The 17,784-nt window shown below is 46.9% G+C and overlaps 1 protein-coding gene across 4 annotated transcripts; it reads left to right on the top strand.

The window, feature by feature from the left end:
• Positions 1-2,755: 2,755 nt before the first annotated feature.
• Positions 2,756-13,874, top strand: SLC38A7 (solute carrier family 38 member 7). Of its 4 annotated transcripts, none has more exons than XM_083751336.1 (11): positions 2,756-2,892; positions 4,963-5,418; positions 6,136-6,334; positions 7,853-7,997; positions 8,294-8,389; positions 9,392-9,449; positions 10,554-10,668; positions 10,847-10,994; positions 11,130-11,329; positions 12,143-12,197; positions 12,311-13,874. In XM_083751336.1, exons 2-11 carry the CDS (start codon positions 5,158-5,160, stop codon positions 12,411-12,413), a joined length of 1,380 nt encoding a protein of 459 aa, XP_083607462.1. In that variant the 5' UTR covers positions 2,756-2,892; positions 4,963-5,157; the 3' UTR covers positions 12,414-13,874. The 4 variants fall into 4 exon arrangements, with proteins under 4 accessions (XP_083607462.1, XP_083607463.1, XP_083607464.1 ...); XM_083751337.1 differs by having other exon boundaries at positions 2,883-4,723; XM_083751338.1 differs by lacking the exons at positions 2,756-2,892; positions 4,963-5,418 and adding an exon at positions 5,472-5,740.
• Positions 13,875-17,784: the final 3,910 nt, after the last annotated feature.

Below are 17,784 nucleotides of genomic sequence, written 5' to 3' on the forward strand. Positions count from 1 at the left end.
CCACCTGAGCCAAGAGATCCACTGCAATTGAATCACAGCTCACTAGGCATGTAAGTAGGGCAAGATAAACTCTTCAGTGTGTTCAAACAACTTACAGATAGGTAGCCGTGTTGGTCTGCCATAGTCAAAACAAAAAAAATTCCTTCCAGTAGCACCTTAAAGACCAACTAAGTCAGTTCTTGGTATGAGCTTTCGTGTGCATGCACACTTCTTCAGATACACGGTGTATCTGAAGAAGTGTGCATGCACACGAAAGCTCATACCAAGAACTGACTTAGTTGGTCTTTAAGGTGCTACTGGAAGGATTTTTTTTTGTTCAAACAACTTAATATGGAAAACATTTTTGTCTGTGAAGCATTTTTCTCATGGAACTGCTTCACTCTTCTCCCTCCCCCTGCAAAGTGGAAAGAAGGGGGCAGGTCAAACCCATGGGGAAACTTTCCAGATCTCTTGTCTGTGTGTGAGCGATAGAGATAAGTTCTTCAGCTTTGGCAATTATACAAGAAGCAGATACCATGGACAGTTGAGCCTCCCTCTCTGTGGCCAGAAGTTGATTGTCTGGAGCTACAAAACATGTACCTTGCTGTCTACTCACTGCCTCTGTTGTGAAAAGGCAGTTGAGTATTTAATGCATTGTGTGTGTCTCCTTTATGTTGTGTGAACAACTTTAGGCCAGGCCTTAAGCCCCATCTCTGTGTTAGCTGAGTTTCAAAGCATGCGTATTGAATGAGGAAGGGCTGAGAGGTCAAGAAGAGCTGTTGCCACAGCATGAAAAAGCCTCAGGCTGGTGGCTTGCCTTTGCACCCAGTGGCCATATGTCAGTAGCCTTTGTGGTCCTCCTATTTCAGCTTGTTTCGGCAGGAGAGTCAAGACAGCCCAACTCCCAAAGCTTCTTTTTGATTCTCCCACACTTCATGCTGCTGTTGTACACTGAAAGATTTGACTTAGAGGATAGTCCTCATTTTTCTGTGCTGTGGTTTTAGGCCTCTTCTTCTCTGATTACTGTCTCCAATGCTCCGTCCTCTCACTAGAGAATATTCTGCTGTTCAGTAATAAATCATGTTGCCCTTTATGCAGCCTGTCATTTCTGTTAAAAAATTAAAGCTGCTGTACATCTGAGCGTTACAAATCTGAGGCTTTTATTTATGATGAATTCTGCTCAGGCCTGCATCCTACTACTCTAAATCAAGCCTTCTGTAACCTGGTGTGCCCTCCAGCACTTTCAGAGCTCAACTCTGATCAGCCCCAATAACCAATGAAGTAACTATTCTACCAACTGGATCAGCCCCAAGGTAACCACACATTGCAGAAATCTGGCTGTGAGGTTTCCACAGTTAAAGCAACTTTCTGTGTTGCAACATGACAGTGAATAACCAAGGCTGCATGGTGGGCCTTCCGCTGACACTTTCATCCTGTTCAGAATGATCCTGGTAAATGGGGAGTGAGGAGTAACATGGGGAATGAGGTCTATTCTATTTGGCTTGTTCCTGCTCTGCATAAACCAGACCTCTTCTCTTGGCTATGCTAGAGTGTGATGAAGAGATGCTGGGCAGTCTTTACACCAAGCAGATTCTGAAGTAACAAGAGCACGTTCATGCTCTGATGTTAATAGTGGCTATATTTTCCCCTCTTATTCCTACATTGTATAAGATGTTTCTAGATCTGAATACCATATTGGATTAGTTTGACAAGAGTACCTACCTTGTCCTACTTACCAGTGCTGGGTCAGACTCTGCGTTGTCCTTTCTCACAAGCATATAGGAAAATTAGAGCCATTTTGCCTATTTGTCCAAAGCCGCCTAAGCTTCCTTTTTTTGTATCCCAGCAGAAGTGGGGTGAGTGGAGGACAAGGGCAGCTTTCTGAACTTGGCTCTGTAGAGAAAGGCAGAAGCAGAACTTTCTGAGGAAGGAGGGAGCCATTATTCCTTTGTCCAGCTACAGGTTTCACTTCAGCCTCCCCATCACAAATGGAAGCTACAGCTGGGATCAAAATAGTGATAATAACTATTATTATTATTATAACCCTCCCTCTGTGCTGTTTTTTTATTTATTATTATTATTATTATTATTATTATTATTATTATCTGCTTCTGCTGTTCTTCATTGCTTCCAGCATCTTCCCCAACCTGGCTACTTCAGTTTGCAATGCTGCAAAGCAGGAGTTTCCAAACTGCTCCATTGACCACCAGTGGTCTGCAAGCTTCATTCAGGTGGTCTGTGGCATGTCCACATGAAATGCTCATATTGATTTTTATTGCTTTCTTTATTTCTTACACTGCATTACAATTTGAATTCCATGGAAAACAAATTGTATTTCGATAAAATGCAATATAAGAATCAAAAGAAGCAAAAAAAAAACACCCCATACTGTTTTAAAAATATGCAACACCTAAACTCGCCACATTACAATTACTACAATAGGCAGGAAATACGTGAAGTGGTCTGCCAAGACCCTTGGCCATTTTCAAGTGGATTATGGAGAACCGACTGGGAGACTTTTGGCCCTCTAGATGGCGCTGCACTACAAATCCCAACAGCCAGCATGTGGCGGGATGATGGGAGTTGCCGGTCAACAACACCCGGAGGGCTCCACCACGCAGGTTCCTTATCCCTGCTACCCAAAGCTCCCAGCTCCAACCCGCGACATCTCTAGGCCTGGTTGTGACAGGACTTTGTCTTCCTTGAAACCCCGGAGAGCCGCTGCTGTGAGTCAGCGGAGACTATAGTTGACTGACTCGGCCCAAGGCCGCCGGTTCTGTTTCTTGTCCCTGAGGGGGCGCGGTCAAGAACTACGACTCCCAGCATGCCACGCGTACAGGGGAGGGCGCAGTCGCCGCTGCTGCAGCCGCCGCCATGTGATTCTCGTCAGCTGAGCAGCCGGTGTGGAAGGAGGTGGGTAAGCGGGGTTGCGGCAGGCAAGGAGGCTGCAGGGCCGCTCCTGGCGAGCCTTTCTCGCCCGCACCCCGGGCTGAAGGCGCCCTCCCTTGCAAGCAGAAAGCTAGCTTGCCAGGGAGACGAAGGGGCCGCCGCTGCGATAGCAGCAAGCGCACATATGGGGGTGGCCGCGATCCCCTCCATCATCCACTTTGGAGTAGAAGCTCCGGCTCCCCGGCCCGCTGGAGGGAGCCGGCCAGCCACGATTTGAATGGGCTGAGCAGCTAAAGGGGTTGCAGGGTGTCTCCTTCCCGACCCCGAGATCATTAAGCCCACAGCTTGCAATGGCCTGCCGGCTCCCTGTCTAGCCCTTCACCTCTCCCTGCTGTGGGTGAGTCAGGGAGAGGCGCCTTCTCTGCGCTGAGCGACCTTGGCTCCGATGTCATCTCTTAGCATTGCCTGCCCTACAGGGCTGTTGTGAGGATTAAATGGAGGGGAGGGGAGGACGCTACCTTGAATCCCTTGGAGGAAAGTTGAGCCTAAAATGTTACTCACAGGTGAACACATTAGGGAGAGCTTTGTGGATAATTTTTCCCTTCTAGTGAGTTTCTCTGCCATATGCCTAGGCGTGTAAGATTTTGAATCCATGGCTCCCACCAAGCCTAGTCACTGGCCTGTCAGTGTTGGCTCTGAAGCTTTTCTGCTCAGATTTGTGTCTGTTATCTGCCAGAAATAATAGAAGGAAACATCTGACACTCATAATTTTCCATTTAAAACTTGCTGGCAGAGAGGAAGAGAGGTAAAGGGGGATGAATTCATTAAAATAATGTTTGTGGTAATCCTCACAGGATTGCTAAACAGTTTCTTACTGTGAAGAAATGAAATGAAGAAATGAAAATTAAAATGTGTTATACAGTACCCAGGTATGAAAGAAGTAACTGAAGGACAGGTTACAATATAGTACCATAAAGTCAGATGAAGAATTGGATGAGTTTCAAATGCTTCAAAGGAAATGTGGAATTGGCTACAGAAACATATTCAAAAATCATAGTTCGAATCTTAAAGAATCAGCCAGGATAACTGCTACAGGTTGTAGAGAAATGGGTGAAGATCCTACCATTTATTTATTTGTAGCATCCCATTTCAACCACTCCTTGTTTTTGTTATGTATTTTTTTTAAAAATATGCTTTTTAGAAAAAAAATCACTTAATTATAATTTTTTTTGAAGTGGGGTGATTAAATAATTATCAATATCCAAGTCACTTGGATTTCTTTAATTGTGAATCTTATCTAGAATGTTGTATAATGATGGAAGTTTGTTCTGAAACCTACACTAGTTTGTTAATCTTGGGGGGAAGGGGGGTTTAAATTTAAACAGAACAAATTACTCACTCCTGCTCCTCAGAGATTTAAATTCCCCTTGCTGATTACCAAAAAACATACACGCTTCTGTATGGCTGATTGAGGAGTTGAAGACTAAACTAGGTGATGTAAGCAAATAATTTTTAAAAATGGTTTTACTGCAACAGTGGATATGCAATAGAAATTATGGGGCTTGGGAGGAGCAAAACTGATTTTTTCACCAGTTGAGAAATCTTTCAGCTCCACCCTGTGGTTTTGTGGTTTTTCCCCCCAGAAATCCAATTCTAAACTTTGCCCAGCATGAGCAAAACAGGTTTTTTGCTGAGTTGTAGAGGGAAGTGCTTATGCAGCTGGTTTCTCTAGCAGCCCACAAAAGAGGATAAGCAGCAGTGGAAGACCTCTTCAGCTTTTCTTGTTTTAGCCATTGCAAAGGGATATTTGGGTGCTGAGTGCTTGGAGCTTGGTGCCTTGGGAGCTGGGCCACAGGTATGCTAGGGCCAAATTTTGAATCTTTGTGAAGATGGTACTGAGCGGGAATGGCTTCCTGGGTCACCACTTTGGATTCTGAGCTCTTAGCAGTTACTGCATACTTTAAAAATCACGATGCCCAGAAATGAGTTTTTTAATGTTCCCCTCCTGCATGGGTTTTGAGGTCTTCTGTGAGCAGGGGCCTGTATTTCCTCTCCATCTGCTCAGAGCTGACTCTTTCCTTTGGTTTCTTCTAGGGCCATATGACCCACCAAACTGCGAGCATCTCTGCTTGTGACATTATTCTGAGCTCAGGCATGTCTCTTCTATATGCCACATATCCATGCCTGTCAGGATAACGCTTGGTGCTTTTCGGAGGCTGGGGGGATGCAAAGTGCGGTTCGTTGGATACAGATTAGCCTGCCACTGAGTGGCCCTTTCCAGCGGAGGAGATGTCTGAAGGCCACTTGGGGATCAACACCGAATATGGTGACTGGGAATGGAGTGCGGATGCTGGCGAGAGGGCCCGGCTGCTGCAGAGCCCCAATGTGGAGACGGGGCCCAAGGGCAACGAAGAGCGTGGACCTGCTGCAACCTCAAAGCTGGGAGCTGTCTTCATTGTTGTGAACGCGGCCCTGGGTGCCGGCCTCCTGAACTTCCCAGCAGCCTTCAGCATGGCAGGCGGAGTGGCTGCAGGAATCACACTGCAGATGGTGAAAGCAGGGAGGGTGTGGGGATGAGGAAAAACGTGTGGGCGGTGGGAAGGGATCCATTTGGGAATGTGCAGAGTGTGCTGGTGGTGTTTCTCATTTGGCCTGGCTGGAGCACAGCTTGATGTGGGCGGCTGTGAAGGTCTTGTGACGGTCACCAACTTGGATGGCTTTGAAAGAGAACTGGGCAAATTCGCAGAGAAGTCTTTCAGTGGCTGCTAGGAACAATAGCTATGCTCTGCCTCCACTGCTGGAGGCAGCAATGCTTCTAAATCTGGAAGTCACAGGTGGGGAGAGTGCTCTTGTGCTTGGGTTCTACTTGCAGGTGAGAACAGGATGCTGGACCAGATGGGCTCCCCTTGACCATAACTAGCAGGTTCTTACGCTTCTTAAGTTTATTTTTAAAAATAAACTTGCAGCTATAGAATGTCCAGAAATTTGCCATGGGGACAATGTAGCCTTTCCCAAGTAGGTGCCCTCCAGATGTTTTGGACTGCATCTCACATCAGCCCAAGCATCATAACACCTGTGCTGGCTGGAAAGCCAGGTTGGCAGCAGGTTGGAAAGCTAGAATAAATTAAACTATGTATGGAGCAGGAGAGAGCAGGAAAGCAAGACAGGAAATGAGTAAAAAAAATATGCTCAGAGCTTTTTATTGTTTTCAGTTTGCTGGTGCCTGCCACTCATCTCATGGTGCCACTCTTCCCTTTTCTGCTGCAGTGCATGCTGGTTTTCATCATTGGCGGCCTGGTCATCCTGGCCTACTGCTCCCAGGCTAGCAATGAGCGCACCTACCAGGAAGTGGTGTGGGCCGTGTGTGGCAAAGTCACCGGGGTGCTGTGCGAGGTGGCCATTGCTGTCTACACCTTTGGCACCTGCATCGCCTTCCTCATCATCATTGGAGATCAGCAGGACAAGAGTGAGTACTGCTGGGAAAGGAGGAGGCCTGTTTGGGCTTTTATGCCCTTCCCTCTTCGTCAAAATTCATTTTATTTTGAAATCTTATTGGGAAGACAAGGTTTGATTGAGCTCCATTGGGGTTTGACATGTACTCGGCCTTCTGTTTTTGGTACTGTGAGAGGCTTGAAGCTGTGCCCCCTCCTTTGTTTTGTGCAGCTTGCAGAGAGAACAAGACCTGTACAATCTTCTAGAGCTTCCAACTGCCTGTTTTTGGCTCTGGCTTCATCCACCATGGCTGCAGCTCCTGATTTACTTTTTCTGTAGGTCAGGTGTGGGAACCTGTGGCTCTCCAGAAGTTGCTGAACTCCAACTCCCACCAGCCCCTGTAGCCAATGGCCAGGGGTGATGATAAAGAGTTGTAGTTCAGTAACATCTGGACAGCCAAAGGTTTTTTCCACACTAGAAAACTCAGAGAATTATGCCACAAGAGGAGATCCTGTTTCCTTTGTGGAGGGCATACTCTGTAGCCTTCCGAGGAATTACAGCCTGGAGGGCTATATAGAATAACTGCCTATGCTGTTTTTCAGTATACAAAATACAGTTTCTTTACAGCATTTTGCCCTCACAACAGCTCTGTGTGGTGAGCAAGGCTGAGGGAGAATGGCTTGCACCCAGGCCACCAACTGAACTTTATGGCTAATACCCACCACATTCACACTATACTGTGACACAGATAATTGAATAGTTGGGCATCAGCTGCCTGTTCAGACTCCTGCCTGTGAGTTTCTTGGCAAGTGTGCCACTGACCACTTTTGGGGGGGGGGGGGGCTTGCACATAGCAACAGGTGCTCAGCTCCCCTGTCTCAGTCATTGTGCTCTTGCATTAGGCTACCCTTGCTGGGGAGCAGGAAGAGCTGTGCTGACGCCTGGCAGTGCCTCTTGCTGGCAGTGTCTGCTGAGTGATAAAAAGGGTTTCTGCCAGCGTTGCTTTCATAACATTGTGAATCACAGGGTCAGAGGGAGCTACCATTAACCTCGGGCCCTCCGGATAGTTTGAACTTCAATTTCCATCATCTTTGACCATTGGCCATGCTGGCTTTGACTGATAGGACTCGTAGCTCCCAACATCTGGCAACTGGTGTAGTCCAGTGCAAGAAATCCAGAGCTTCTCTTGCCTGGGTCCTGGTGCAGTGGCGTAGCGTGGGGGGTGCAGGGGGGCCGGTCGCACCGGGCACAACATCTGGGGGTTAGGATTAGGGAACGCAAATCCACGGGTTAGGGGGTGCAAATTACTTGCCTTGCCCCGGGTGCTGACAACCCACGCTACACCACTGTCCTGGTGTTCTGTACAGCTTTCTATAACACAAAATTTCCCCTTAGTTCCATACCAGTTGCTTTGTGTTTCCTTGGACATAAGAGGTTCGAGTCTCTCTGAGAGTCTTTTTGTGTGTGTAGCTGTGCACTGGCCTTTGAGCTTTGACTTCCCTCTGCCTGGTGGATTGGGCCCAGAGGATGATTGCAGTCTCTCTTTGTCTAGTAATTGCAGCATTAATGAAGGACTCCACAGGGGCAGAGAGCGGCCACTGGTACACAGACCGCAAGTTCACCATCAGCATCACAGCCTTCTTGCTCATCCTTCCCCTCTCAGTGCCCAAGGAGATTGGCTTCCAGAAATACGCCAGGTAAGCACAGGCCAGTTCTCAGCTGGCACACATCTTGGCAAATGCTCCCCAGCCACTGCTGCCAACCAGGGACTTCATGAGACGAAAGTGTGAGGGTGGCAAACAGGCCGTGCCTCTGTATTGCTTGCCAGGATGTGTTGCTTGAGTTAAAGACTATGTGCCATTGAACTGCTCTGTCAAGGGCAGGTCTAGATGCAAAAGGTGGGTGTTGACATCTCAAGATGATCCTTGGAAGGAGATAGTAGCAGCGGCAGCAGCTCCATCACCTGTCCCACCTCTCTCTATCTTTCTCACAGCTGCTTGAGTGTTATCGGGACCTGGTATGTGACAGCCATCATAATTATCAAATATATTTGGCCTGATGAGAACATCCCACAGGAAATTACAACAAGGTACGTGGGAGTGATGCTCCTTCAGAAAGAGGTGGAGCCGTCTTGAGCTTCCACCCTTCCAGTCTTTGTTTTCTGCAGTAAGGCAGTGGAGAGACCTGACAATTTACCGTATTTTTCGCTCTATAAGACGCACCAGACCACAAGACTCACCTAGTTTTTGGAGGAGGAAAACAAGAAAAAAAATATTCTGAATCTCAGAAGCCAAAACAGCATGAGGGATCGCTGTGCAGTGAAAGCAGCAATCCCTCTTGCTGTTCTGGCTTCTGTGATAGCTACGCAGCCTGCATTCGCTCCATAAGACGCACACACATTTCCCCTTAATTTTTAGGAGGGAAAAAGTGAGTCTTAATAGAGCAAAAAATATGGTAATTACTGGACTACCTAGTCAAGAGTCTCCAGTTAGCTTTTAACTTTTAATGTAAAAAAGTTTTTATTTCTGTGGTGGGCACTGTATCTGCCCACTCTTTAAGCTGCTGAGAGGTGCATCCCATTCCTCTGACCTTTGGCCATCCTTATGCTGGGGACCCATCCAGTTCTCCCCTGCTCAGGACTTGACGACTTGCAGCTAGCAGTCAGTGCGGACACCTGAAAGGCAGAGGGTAATTCTCACTGTAGGGGGAAGAAGGACGCATTAACCCATCCTTCCCCAACCCAATGCCTTCCAGATGTTTGGATTTCAGTGACTGGGCTGGCTAGGGCTGATGGAAGTTATAGTCCAAAACATCTGGAGGGCATCAGATTGAGAAAGGCTGTGTTTGCGAGTGAAAGGGTTCCAGTTTAGGCATTGTCTGTGAAAATAGAGATGTGCATCTTAAGGTAGATTCGTTTCATTGGAAGTGCCTCTCTTGCATTAATTTTGACTGAGTTAAAACTAGATCCTGCCAATCAGTTCTTGACACGTTACTCCCCTCAGGGGAGGGGATTTTTCAATTCTGAGTAAATGCTGATGGTAGACATTTGCTGAACCACACCCTGAACTAACGTGTGCGTTCCTCTCCGCAGCCCCTCCTCTTGGATGTCTGTCTTCAATGCCATGCCCACCATTTGCTTTGGCTTCCAGGTGAGGCTTGTCTGAAGGCCCCAGGTGGGTGTGGGCACATTGAGGGCAAAAAAGTCCACCTCTCTCGGTGTCTCTGTAACCAGGCCTTTGGCTGATTAAACATTCTATGGCCTTTTAAAGTGTATTTGGGGGAGGGAGCAGCTATTGGTATTTGTTTTACTATATATTATGTGTTCTCATTTTGTATTTTTATTTTGTGAGCTGCCCTGTGATCAGATGAAGCGCAGCATACAAATTTAATTAGTAATAATCATTGTACCAAGTAAAAGCACAGTGAACCACGCAACTCAATATTTTCTATGCTAGCTTGGTGCCCTCCAGACTGGCAGGGTCTCTCTGGGGTTTCATTCAGGGGTCTTTCTCAGCTCTATTTGGAGACACTGGGAGTGTAATGGGATGGCAAGAGAGACAGAATAATCAGTCTAAACTCTGACCTTTGTTTCAAGTTTAATTCATTTTTATCTTGGATGAAATTGTAGTGTTTTCTTTCATATGGTGTTTATGGCATGTAGCCTTGTCTTTTTCTGTCCGTTTTTTATAAGTAGGATGTGATATCCTAAGTACACTAGCCTCAAACTTTTGTAAGAAAGGTTGAATAAGATGTGAACAGACAGGCAAAAGCTTTTGACATGCTCATATGGAGCCTGTGCGCCCTACTCTTGACAGATGAGGGATAAGGGGAAATGGATTACTGTAGAATAATAATACAGCTGTCCTAGGAAAAGGTAAGATGGAATTTGGTTCAGAAAGTATTTAAAAAGGGATAATGTGAGTTACTTGAGTCCTGGAATGAGGCAGAAGTGGCTCTTAATCGTCAACCATCTTAAGGGAAAATCAGAGGCCCTGTTATAGTATCCTCCCTCCAGATGTTCATGGCACCAGGTTGGTGAAGGCTACTTTTTGCTGAATTTGTTGACTGGTTGTTTGGTCTCCAGCTGTGAAAACGTATCTGTGGAAAAACTGCACTAGCCCAAAGAACAAGTCTGGGAGAAGGCTCTCCTGTGCAAGTAATCACAAAGGCTGATGACTTCTGCACGATCAGAAAACTTGCATTCTCCTCTTCCACACCTAACAACCCTTTCCTATTCCTCTTCTCCCTGACAGTGCCACGTCAGTAGCGTGCCCGTCTTCCACAGCATGAAGCAACCAGAGGTGAAGCCATGGGGGGCCGTTGTGACAGCAGCCATGGTCATTGCTCTTTTTGTCTACACGGGCACAGGTAGGCGGGATGAAATAGAGGAAGCGCTCAATCTCCTCTTCTGTGCCGCATAAGGGAGACTGATCTGTATTCCCTCATGGGATGGGAAGTGGCTGATGGTGGGCTCTGGGTCATTGTGAACCACCACCTTCTTTCTTCATCTTCTCCTCTTCTTCCTCCTCCTCCTGTTTCCTGCCAGGAGTCTGTGGATACTTGACGTTTGGGTCCAGTGTGGAGCAGGATGTGCTCATGTCCTACCCCTCCAACGACATCCCAGTCGCCATTGCCCGGGTTTCCATCATCGTCTGTGTTCTCACCTCCTACCCGATCCTGCATTTCTGTGGCCGGTGAGCGTGGAGCAGGAGGGGTTGGTGGGGCTGGCTGGTGCGAGCCTCTCCTGCTGCTGTGTAGTCTTTGCAGGGGGTGTTGCAGTGGCAGAGGGCAATCCCTAACTCCTCATTTTGTCTTGGCTCCCTGCCCAGAGCTGTGCTGGAAGGCCTCTGGCTGCGCTACAAGGGGGAGGCGGTTGAAGAAGACGTCGTGCGGGAGAGGAGGCGGCGCCTCTTGCAGACGGTCAGCTGGTTCCTCCTCACGCTCCTCCTGGCCTTGTTCATTCCTGACATTGGCAAAGTCATCTCTCTCATTGGGGGCCTGGCTGCCTGCTTCATCTTTGTTTTCCCAGGTAGTTTCCCCTGGCTGTGTGTAAGAGGGGGGCTCTTATTCTGCTTTTGCTGGGGGGATCTGAACCTGAGGCTGCAAGCAGGGACCCATGGAGGTGCCTCCCCCAGCTTGATTTACCTGAGGACTAAAGGTGCTCCCACTCCAGGGTCCCTGCCCAATGGCAGGGGGAGCCTTTCAGGCAGAAGGCTACAGAGAGGCAGAGAAGCACTTGCCCTCACACTGGGGAGTCTCGCTTAGGAGGGGAAAACAGGACAGAGGGACTCAGAAGACCTCAGTTCACTTCTGCTTTTAGCAGAGCAGATCATAGAATCATAGAGTTGGAAGAGACCACAAGGGCCATCGAGTCCAACCCCCTGCCAAGCAGGAAACACCATCCCTTGGAACTCTATTTGGTGGTCTTTACTACCAGCCTGGCTCACCTCGCCTTGCGGGTACCTGCTCTGGACAGGCCAGAATATTCCCTTAGCCAGAATTCTCTTTCTCTATAAGTTCAGCCTGAGTTGCCACCCTTCCCGCACCCACTTCCTTTGGATAAATTAGCAATTTATTGTGAGCCCACACAGCCAACTTTCTTCTGCACAGTGACGCTTCTGTAACCACCTCAGCGGTGGATCTTCTTTCACTAAAGTGTTCAAGACATACTTCCTTTGCACACCAACAAGAACCTGATATTACTCAAAACAGTTGAACGTAACACTGGCTTTGTTAGAACTATTCATCATTCTGAGATTCAGATGGCTTCCCCCCCAAAAAAGCCTTGGTGGTTCCTTCTGCTTTTTGCCTTCACTGTTTTCCTCTGCTCCTTCCTTGCCAGGACTCTGCCTCATCCACACCAAGCTCTCCGAAATACAAGAGGCCAGACCAGCCGGGTAAGAGCTGTGCTTCTTCTTTGCTGCCTCCTCTTGCCCAGTTCATCCATGTGGGGTCAAGTGGTTATGGAATCATGTGTGCTTCATGCCAGTCTCCCCTCTTTTATCCATAGCTGGTGGGCGATGGTGAGCTACGGCGTCTTCATGGTTATCCTTGGAGCATTTATCTTTGGACAGACAACTACCAACGCTATCTTTATGGATCTCAAGAAGTGATCCCTACAACTGCCCTCGGAGGGTGCCTTTCCTCCTCTGGATTCTTGAATTCCAATTTTTGGGGATGTCTCGTGTCAGCAGGAGGCGACCGTTCCCTCCACTCTCCCCCGGTGATTGTGCTACTCCTGTTTTGTTTTGTTGGGAGCCTCTTCCGAGACTTTGATTTCCACCTTCTTTCCCACTTGATTCTTGATAGACCAGTCAAGTCCCCACAGGGCCCTTGCTGTGCATGCAGCTTCACACTCTGAACACAAACTGAATTCCTCTTTGCCTTTTGGGACATCACTCTCAAAAAGGACTCTCCTTTTGCCCTTGCCTTCCACACACTTGTTTAAGAGGACCCAGGCCATTCACTACACAACTTCTGCTCTAAATTTATGTGCCCGGGGGGCTCATCTTTGTATCATGACCAGTGATGTAGCAAAGGTCATGTGGTTGATAATGACATGACCTGCACAGTGTTAACTACAGCTTAATTACTTTAAGGCAGCCTTCCCCAGCCTGGTGACTGGTTTGGATGACAACTCCCATCAGCCCCAGCTAGTACGGCTGTATGGTGTTGGGACTGATGGGAGTTTCCCTCTGAAACATTTGGTAGGCACCCTGTTGGTAAAGGCTGGCCTGTGGACTTGGTGCTTATTGTGGAAGTTATTTGTTTTTATATTGTTGCTATCCTTTTACTTTTTATATTAGAAAATGAAAACTGAGGGAAAAGATCCTTGAGTTTTAGATACATACATTGGAAAAGGGAATATTTGGCTACATTTGAGGGCATTTCCTTGGCATCAAATTCACACAGGTCCTTCCTTCCTGTCACCTGACTACTTCCTTCCCCTCCTTTCTGGTGAGATTCACCAGATTCAGATGCCACATGAACAAACTCTATTCCTTTGCTGGGCGGTCTCTCTGCTCCATCCAATCATGTTTTAACCCACAGTATTCATTTGGTTCTCAGTTGTCAGAGACCTATTTCCTTTTATGTTTTCATTTGATTAAGTTGATGCCAGATTCTGGGGCTGTATCACAGGTTTGCCATGTGTGGGGAACCTGTAGCCGCCCCCCAGATGCTCTCATCGGCCTGTGCAACCAGCCAGGCCCAAGTGTCAGGGATGATGATGGGAGCTCTGTTAGTACAGCAACATCTCAGGGCCACACCTTCTGTTGCAGGATCCCATTCGTATCTGTTGGTTCCAATGTGGCATTTTGTAGCATGTTCTGATGTTTACAAAGCAGATTTTTAGAAGGTCTCTATGTCCTGGCAGATGGGACTAAAGTCCAGGCTCTCTCTCAATGTCAATTATACACTAATTTTGAAGATTTTTTGTGGGGGGGACGTGCAACGCACACCCCCAGCCTCCATTTCAAATCTTGTGTTCCAGGGTGGGTGGTGGTGGTGGTGAGGTTTGGGATTTAATGGGACAATGTCACCATGGAAATAAGAATTAAAAAGGAAAATTCCAACTTCTGGGTTGCTTGTGCTTTGATTCCTATCTATTAATGCAGATCCAGTTCTAGGTGGCTTCATAGCTTGGTTCTCCTGCAGAGAGGGACAGAGAAGCCCAAAACTCCCTTACCCACCTTCACCTTCTTCCTTGCAGGAACCATCTCTTTGCCAAACTGCCAGCTATTGAGCAACCCCTCCCAGCTTCTCTTTCACTCATTGAGCGATGCAGCATAGTTGGAGCAAAATAGTTTTGTCCCTCTCCAAGATCTGGAAATGGAGTGAGAGAGAAGACAGCTTCTAGTGGCAGCACTAGGGAAACTGGTGTGGGCCATCCATGCAGGGTAACATTGCCTTTCAGGTTCTGTTTATCTAATCTTTATGCAACAAATTGCATTTGATTTATGTTTGCATAACATATTCCTATACGTAACCAGACCCTTTGCTGCAGGCCCTTTAATTTCATATCTGTTTTTATGTTCCGCCTTTCTGCGTGGAACTCTGTGGGTCATGATCTCAAGAACCACTGTTTAGAAAGCCAGTACAAAGAAAAATAAAACCAGTCAAAGTCACCAGCAGAAATGCTACTAAAATGTGAGAGCTGAAACAGGACTCTCAGGCTCCGCAACCAGGTACCCTCCAGATGTTTTGGATTGCAAATCCTCAGCCAGTATCAACTACAGTGGTGTAGATGTAAGCTGACTTGGGGATTTTTCTCTTCCAGGATCCTAGATTTTAAGTTGTTCCTGGTGAATGTCTAGGTTGGAGATACCATTGAGCTGCCACGGCCTAAATAAATTAACATTATTATGTATACGACTTTGGTTTAGTGCCATGTACAGTGGTACCTCAGGTTACATACACTTCAGGTTACAGACTCCGCTAACCCAGAAATAGTACCTTGGGTTAAGAACTTTGCTTCAGGATAAGAACAGAAATCGTGCTTTGGCGGTGCAGCGGCAGCAGGAGGCCCCATTAGCTAAAGTGGTGCTTCAGGTTAAAAACAGTTTCAGGTTAAGAGCAGACCTCTGGAATGAATTAAGTACTTAACCTGAGGTACCACTATACATGGGACGCAGGTGGCGCTGTGGGTTAAAGCCTCAGCGCCTAGGACTTGCCGATCGAAAGGTCGGCGGTTCGAATCCCTGCGGCGGGGTGCGCTCCCGCTGCTCGGTCCCAACGCCTGCCAACCTAGCAGTTCGAAAGCACCTCCAGGTGCAAGTAGATAAATAGGGACCGCTTACCAGCGGGAAGGTAAACGGCGTTTCCGTGTGCGGCTCTGGCTCGCCAGAGCAGCGATGTCACGCTGGCCACGTGACCCGGAAGTGTCTCCGGACAGCGCTGGCCCCTGGCCTCTTAAGTGAGATGGGCGCACAACCCCAGAGTCTGTCAAGACTGGCCCGTACGGGCAGGGGTACCTTTACCTTTACCTTTTTACCACTATACATAGTTTGAGCCAACAGAGTCACCTTTGTTTGGAGGTAAGCATGGAATAGTTTTTGTGAATGGCTTTGAGTGGGGGGGGGCAGCTTCCCCATCTCGTATTTTTATATATTTTTATATCCTCTTCCCACAAAGGACCCTGTCCTTTAAATTCACCATGGTGAGATTTGTATAATTTGCATCAAGAAACCTGTCTCAAACCACAGCTGTATTCCTCACTTGTGTCTTGTTTGGTGCTACCTTTTTTGGTAGGATCTGCTTGGCCTCAAACTGCACTGGCAACAAACTTTTCCAAGGGCAGGAAATGTGCTGAGTCAATAGAAAATATTTTGCCTGGAAAATAGGAGGCAGCAACCTTGAAAACCCTACTTAGAGCTTGTGTGGGTCACTGCTATTTTTATCTTATTGTACTGTATTTTTTTATTTGTTCCACCTCACACTGAGGGGGAAAATTCCAAAGGTTAAAAGTGGGGCTGATTAAGAGCAGGTGTTGCTGAGTCTCACTTCCACTTGAAGAAGGGTTCCTCAGTTTCATCCAGGTGAACTTTCTTGAAGGGTCTGAGAGGTACACAAAGGATCAGATAACTTGATAGATGGCATTCACTTTCCCAAATTGATGGATTTGGAGAGAAATGAATATGACTGAGTAGAAAACCAGATGTCACCCCAAAGCACCTACCTTGTGTTCAATAAGGGGCCACCTCATCTGTGTGCCTTCCAGCATCTGCCAGGTTTGAATGGGTAAATTTGTGAATCCACCATTGACACCTCAGGGAAGTGGGTTCTCAGAGGAGTGAATTACAGATGGTTCCTTCCAAGTGGGGTGTTTGTGCCATAGCCCATCATTTGTCTGGCTTGGGCAGACTGGTGGCATCAGGCAAGCCAGCCTGGCACTCCTGACTGAATTTAAGCTCTCAACCTGGGCAACATCTTACTAAGAGGGGGAACCAGACTGCTGGTCTTCAGCCCATCTCAAGCTTGCACACCATGATTCCAGGCATCCAAAACTTCTAGTCCACCCTCTAATATAAATATTTCCGGCACAGCTGGATGAAACAAACTGGAGAAGGCAGCCACAGTCTGCAGCATCCACCACATCAATAGAAGAGGGCATTTCAGGCCAGGAGGGAAAGTTTCCATGACTTTGAGAAGACATGTTTTGCACTTTAGAAACTCTGGACCCAGCCTGTGAGCTGGCCCACACATACAGACTTAGGAGATGGTTAGCATGTGGGATTGAGCCAATGCATATCTACCAGGGAGATCAGCCTGGGCCACCACAAAGACCGCACTGTTCAACGGGATCTCTTCATACAGTCAGAAGCCGGTCTCAGTTGATGTGCTCCACATAACTGAAAGGGTACCTTATATTTTGGAAAAGCTTGACTCCTGATGGAGAAGTGAAATTCAGCTGGGTTATGAATAAAACCACCTAATTTTTCAAACTTGTTACTTAAGTCTGCTAGAGATCCGATATACCAACTTCCACCAGATGAGATCACCCAAGTGTCTTGTACCCTTACTTTTCCAGGTGATGCATCAGGTTTTAGCTAAGATAGTTGTGAAGTTGGAATAGAAGAGCACTGACATAATGGAGGCGCTGGACCCAGCTTTTAAAGTGGCTAATTACCATTTCTGAATTAAGTGCTGGTTTTTAAGGCTACTAGAACCAGAGGTAATTCACTGTTCTATAATTCAGTCTATCTCTATTGATCCAGTTAAGATTCAAGTCTTTCTGTAAGTGAATCAGCAGTGGTTGTTGATACACTTCATCAAATAAAAGTTTCAGATTGGGGGACTCATACATCACTGTGCTGTTTTTTTTGTCACTGAGCAACAGCTTACAGTACTGTATTATTTCTACATCTAAGCTTTTCTTACTTGTCCAAATGAAATAGTTTGTTATCCTTAGTTGGTTATCCATTCCCCCCCCCCCAAATGTCTGGGAGACCTAGGTTTGAAAAAGAGCTAATCCAAGGATTAAAAAAATAAAATAAAACGTACATACAGCAAGAGTGTTTTGTGTTGTGTAGGCTCCTATGATGTAATAGGCCCCGTCTGCTAGACTGCTCTCTAAAATATCACATATAAAGGGCCCCATTATCTTCAGTAGCTTAGGGCCTCATCAAACCTAAGTCCGGGCCTATGCCTAGATATTTCTGCTTCTCAGATTTTGAGAGATTCCATTAAGGAAGTGTCACTTAACCGTATCAGTACCAATTCTTGGAAAAGATTGATCATAATTTACCTTGAAGCCAGAGACTTAGCCAAATTGGTCAATCTAATCTGAAGTCTTGTTAGGCTAAATTAGGTGAAGGTGACATTTCAAAGTGACATTTCCTTCCAAAGAAGCCTGGCTTGTGTTTTGCTGGTACATTGAGCCACGCTGCCCGCCTTCCCATTATCTCTAGTAATCAAGAAACAATATTATGCTGTTGGCTTGTTATCAGAGTACACAGGCCGAGCATGATATAAGGTGCCCTGCAA

The sequence above is a fragment of the Podarcis gaigeae genome, assembly GCF_964106915.1.
Source record: "Podarcis gaigeae genome assembly, chromosome: 8".
NCBI lineage: Eukaryota > Metazoa > Chordata > Lepidosauria > Squamata > Lacertidae > Podarcis > Podarcis gaigeae.

Bases quoted from the DNA above. Each gene is read 5' to 3' on its own strand.
- SLC38A7 (XM_083751336.1), top strand. From the start codon at position 5,158: ATGTCTGAAGGCCACTTGGGGATCAACACCGAATATGGTGACTGGGAA. The intron at 6,335-7,852 runs GTGAGTACTGCT...CTCTTTGTCTAG, and splicing joins TGGAGATCAGCAGGACAAGA to TAATTGCAGCATTAATGAAG. The intron at 9,450-10,553 runs GTGAGGCTTGTC...TCTCCCTGACAG, and splicing joins CCATTTGCTTTGGCTTCCAG to TGCCACGTCAGTAGCGTGCC.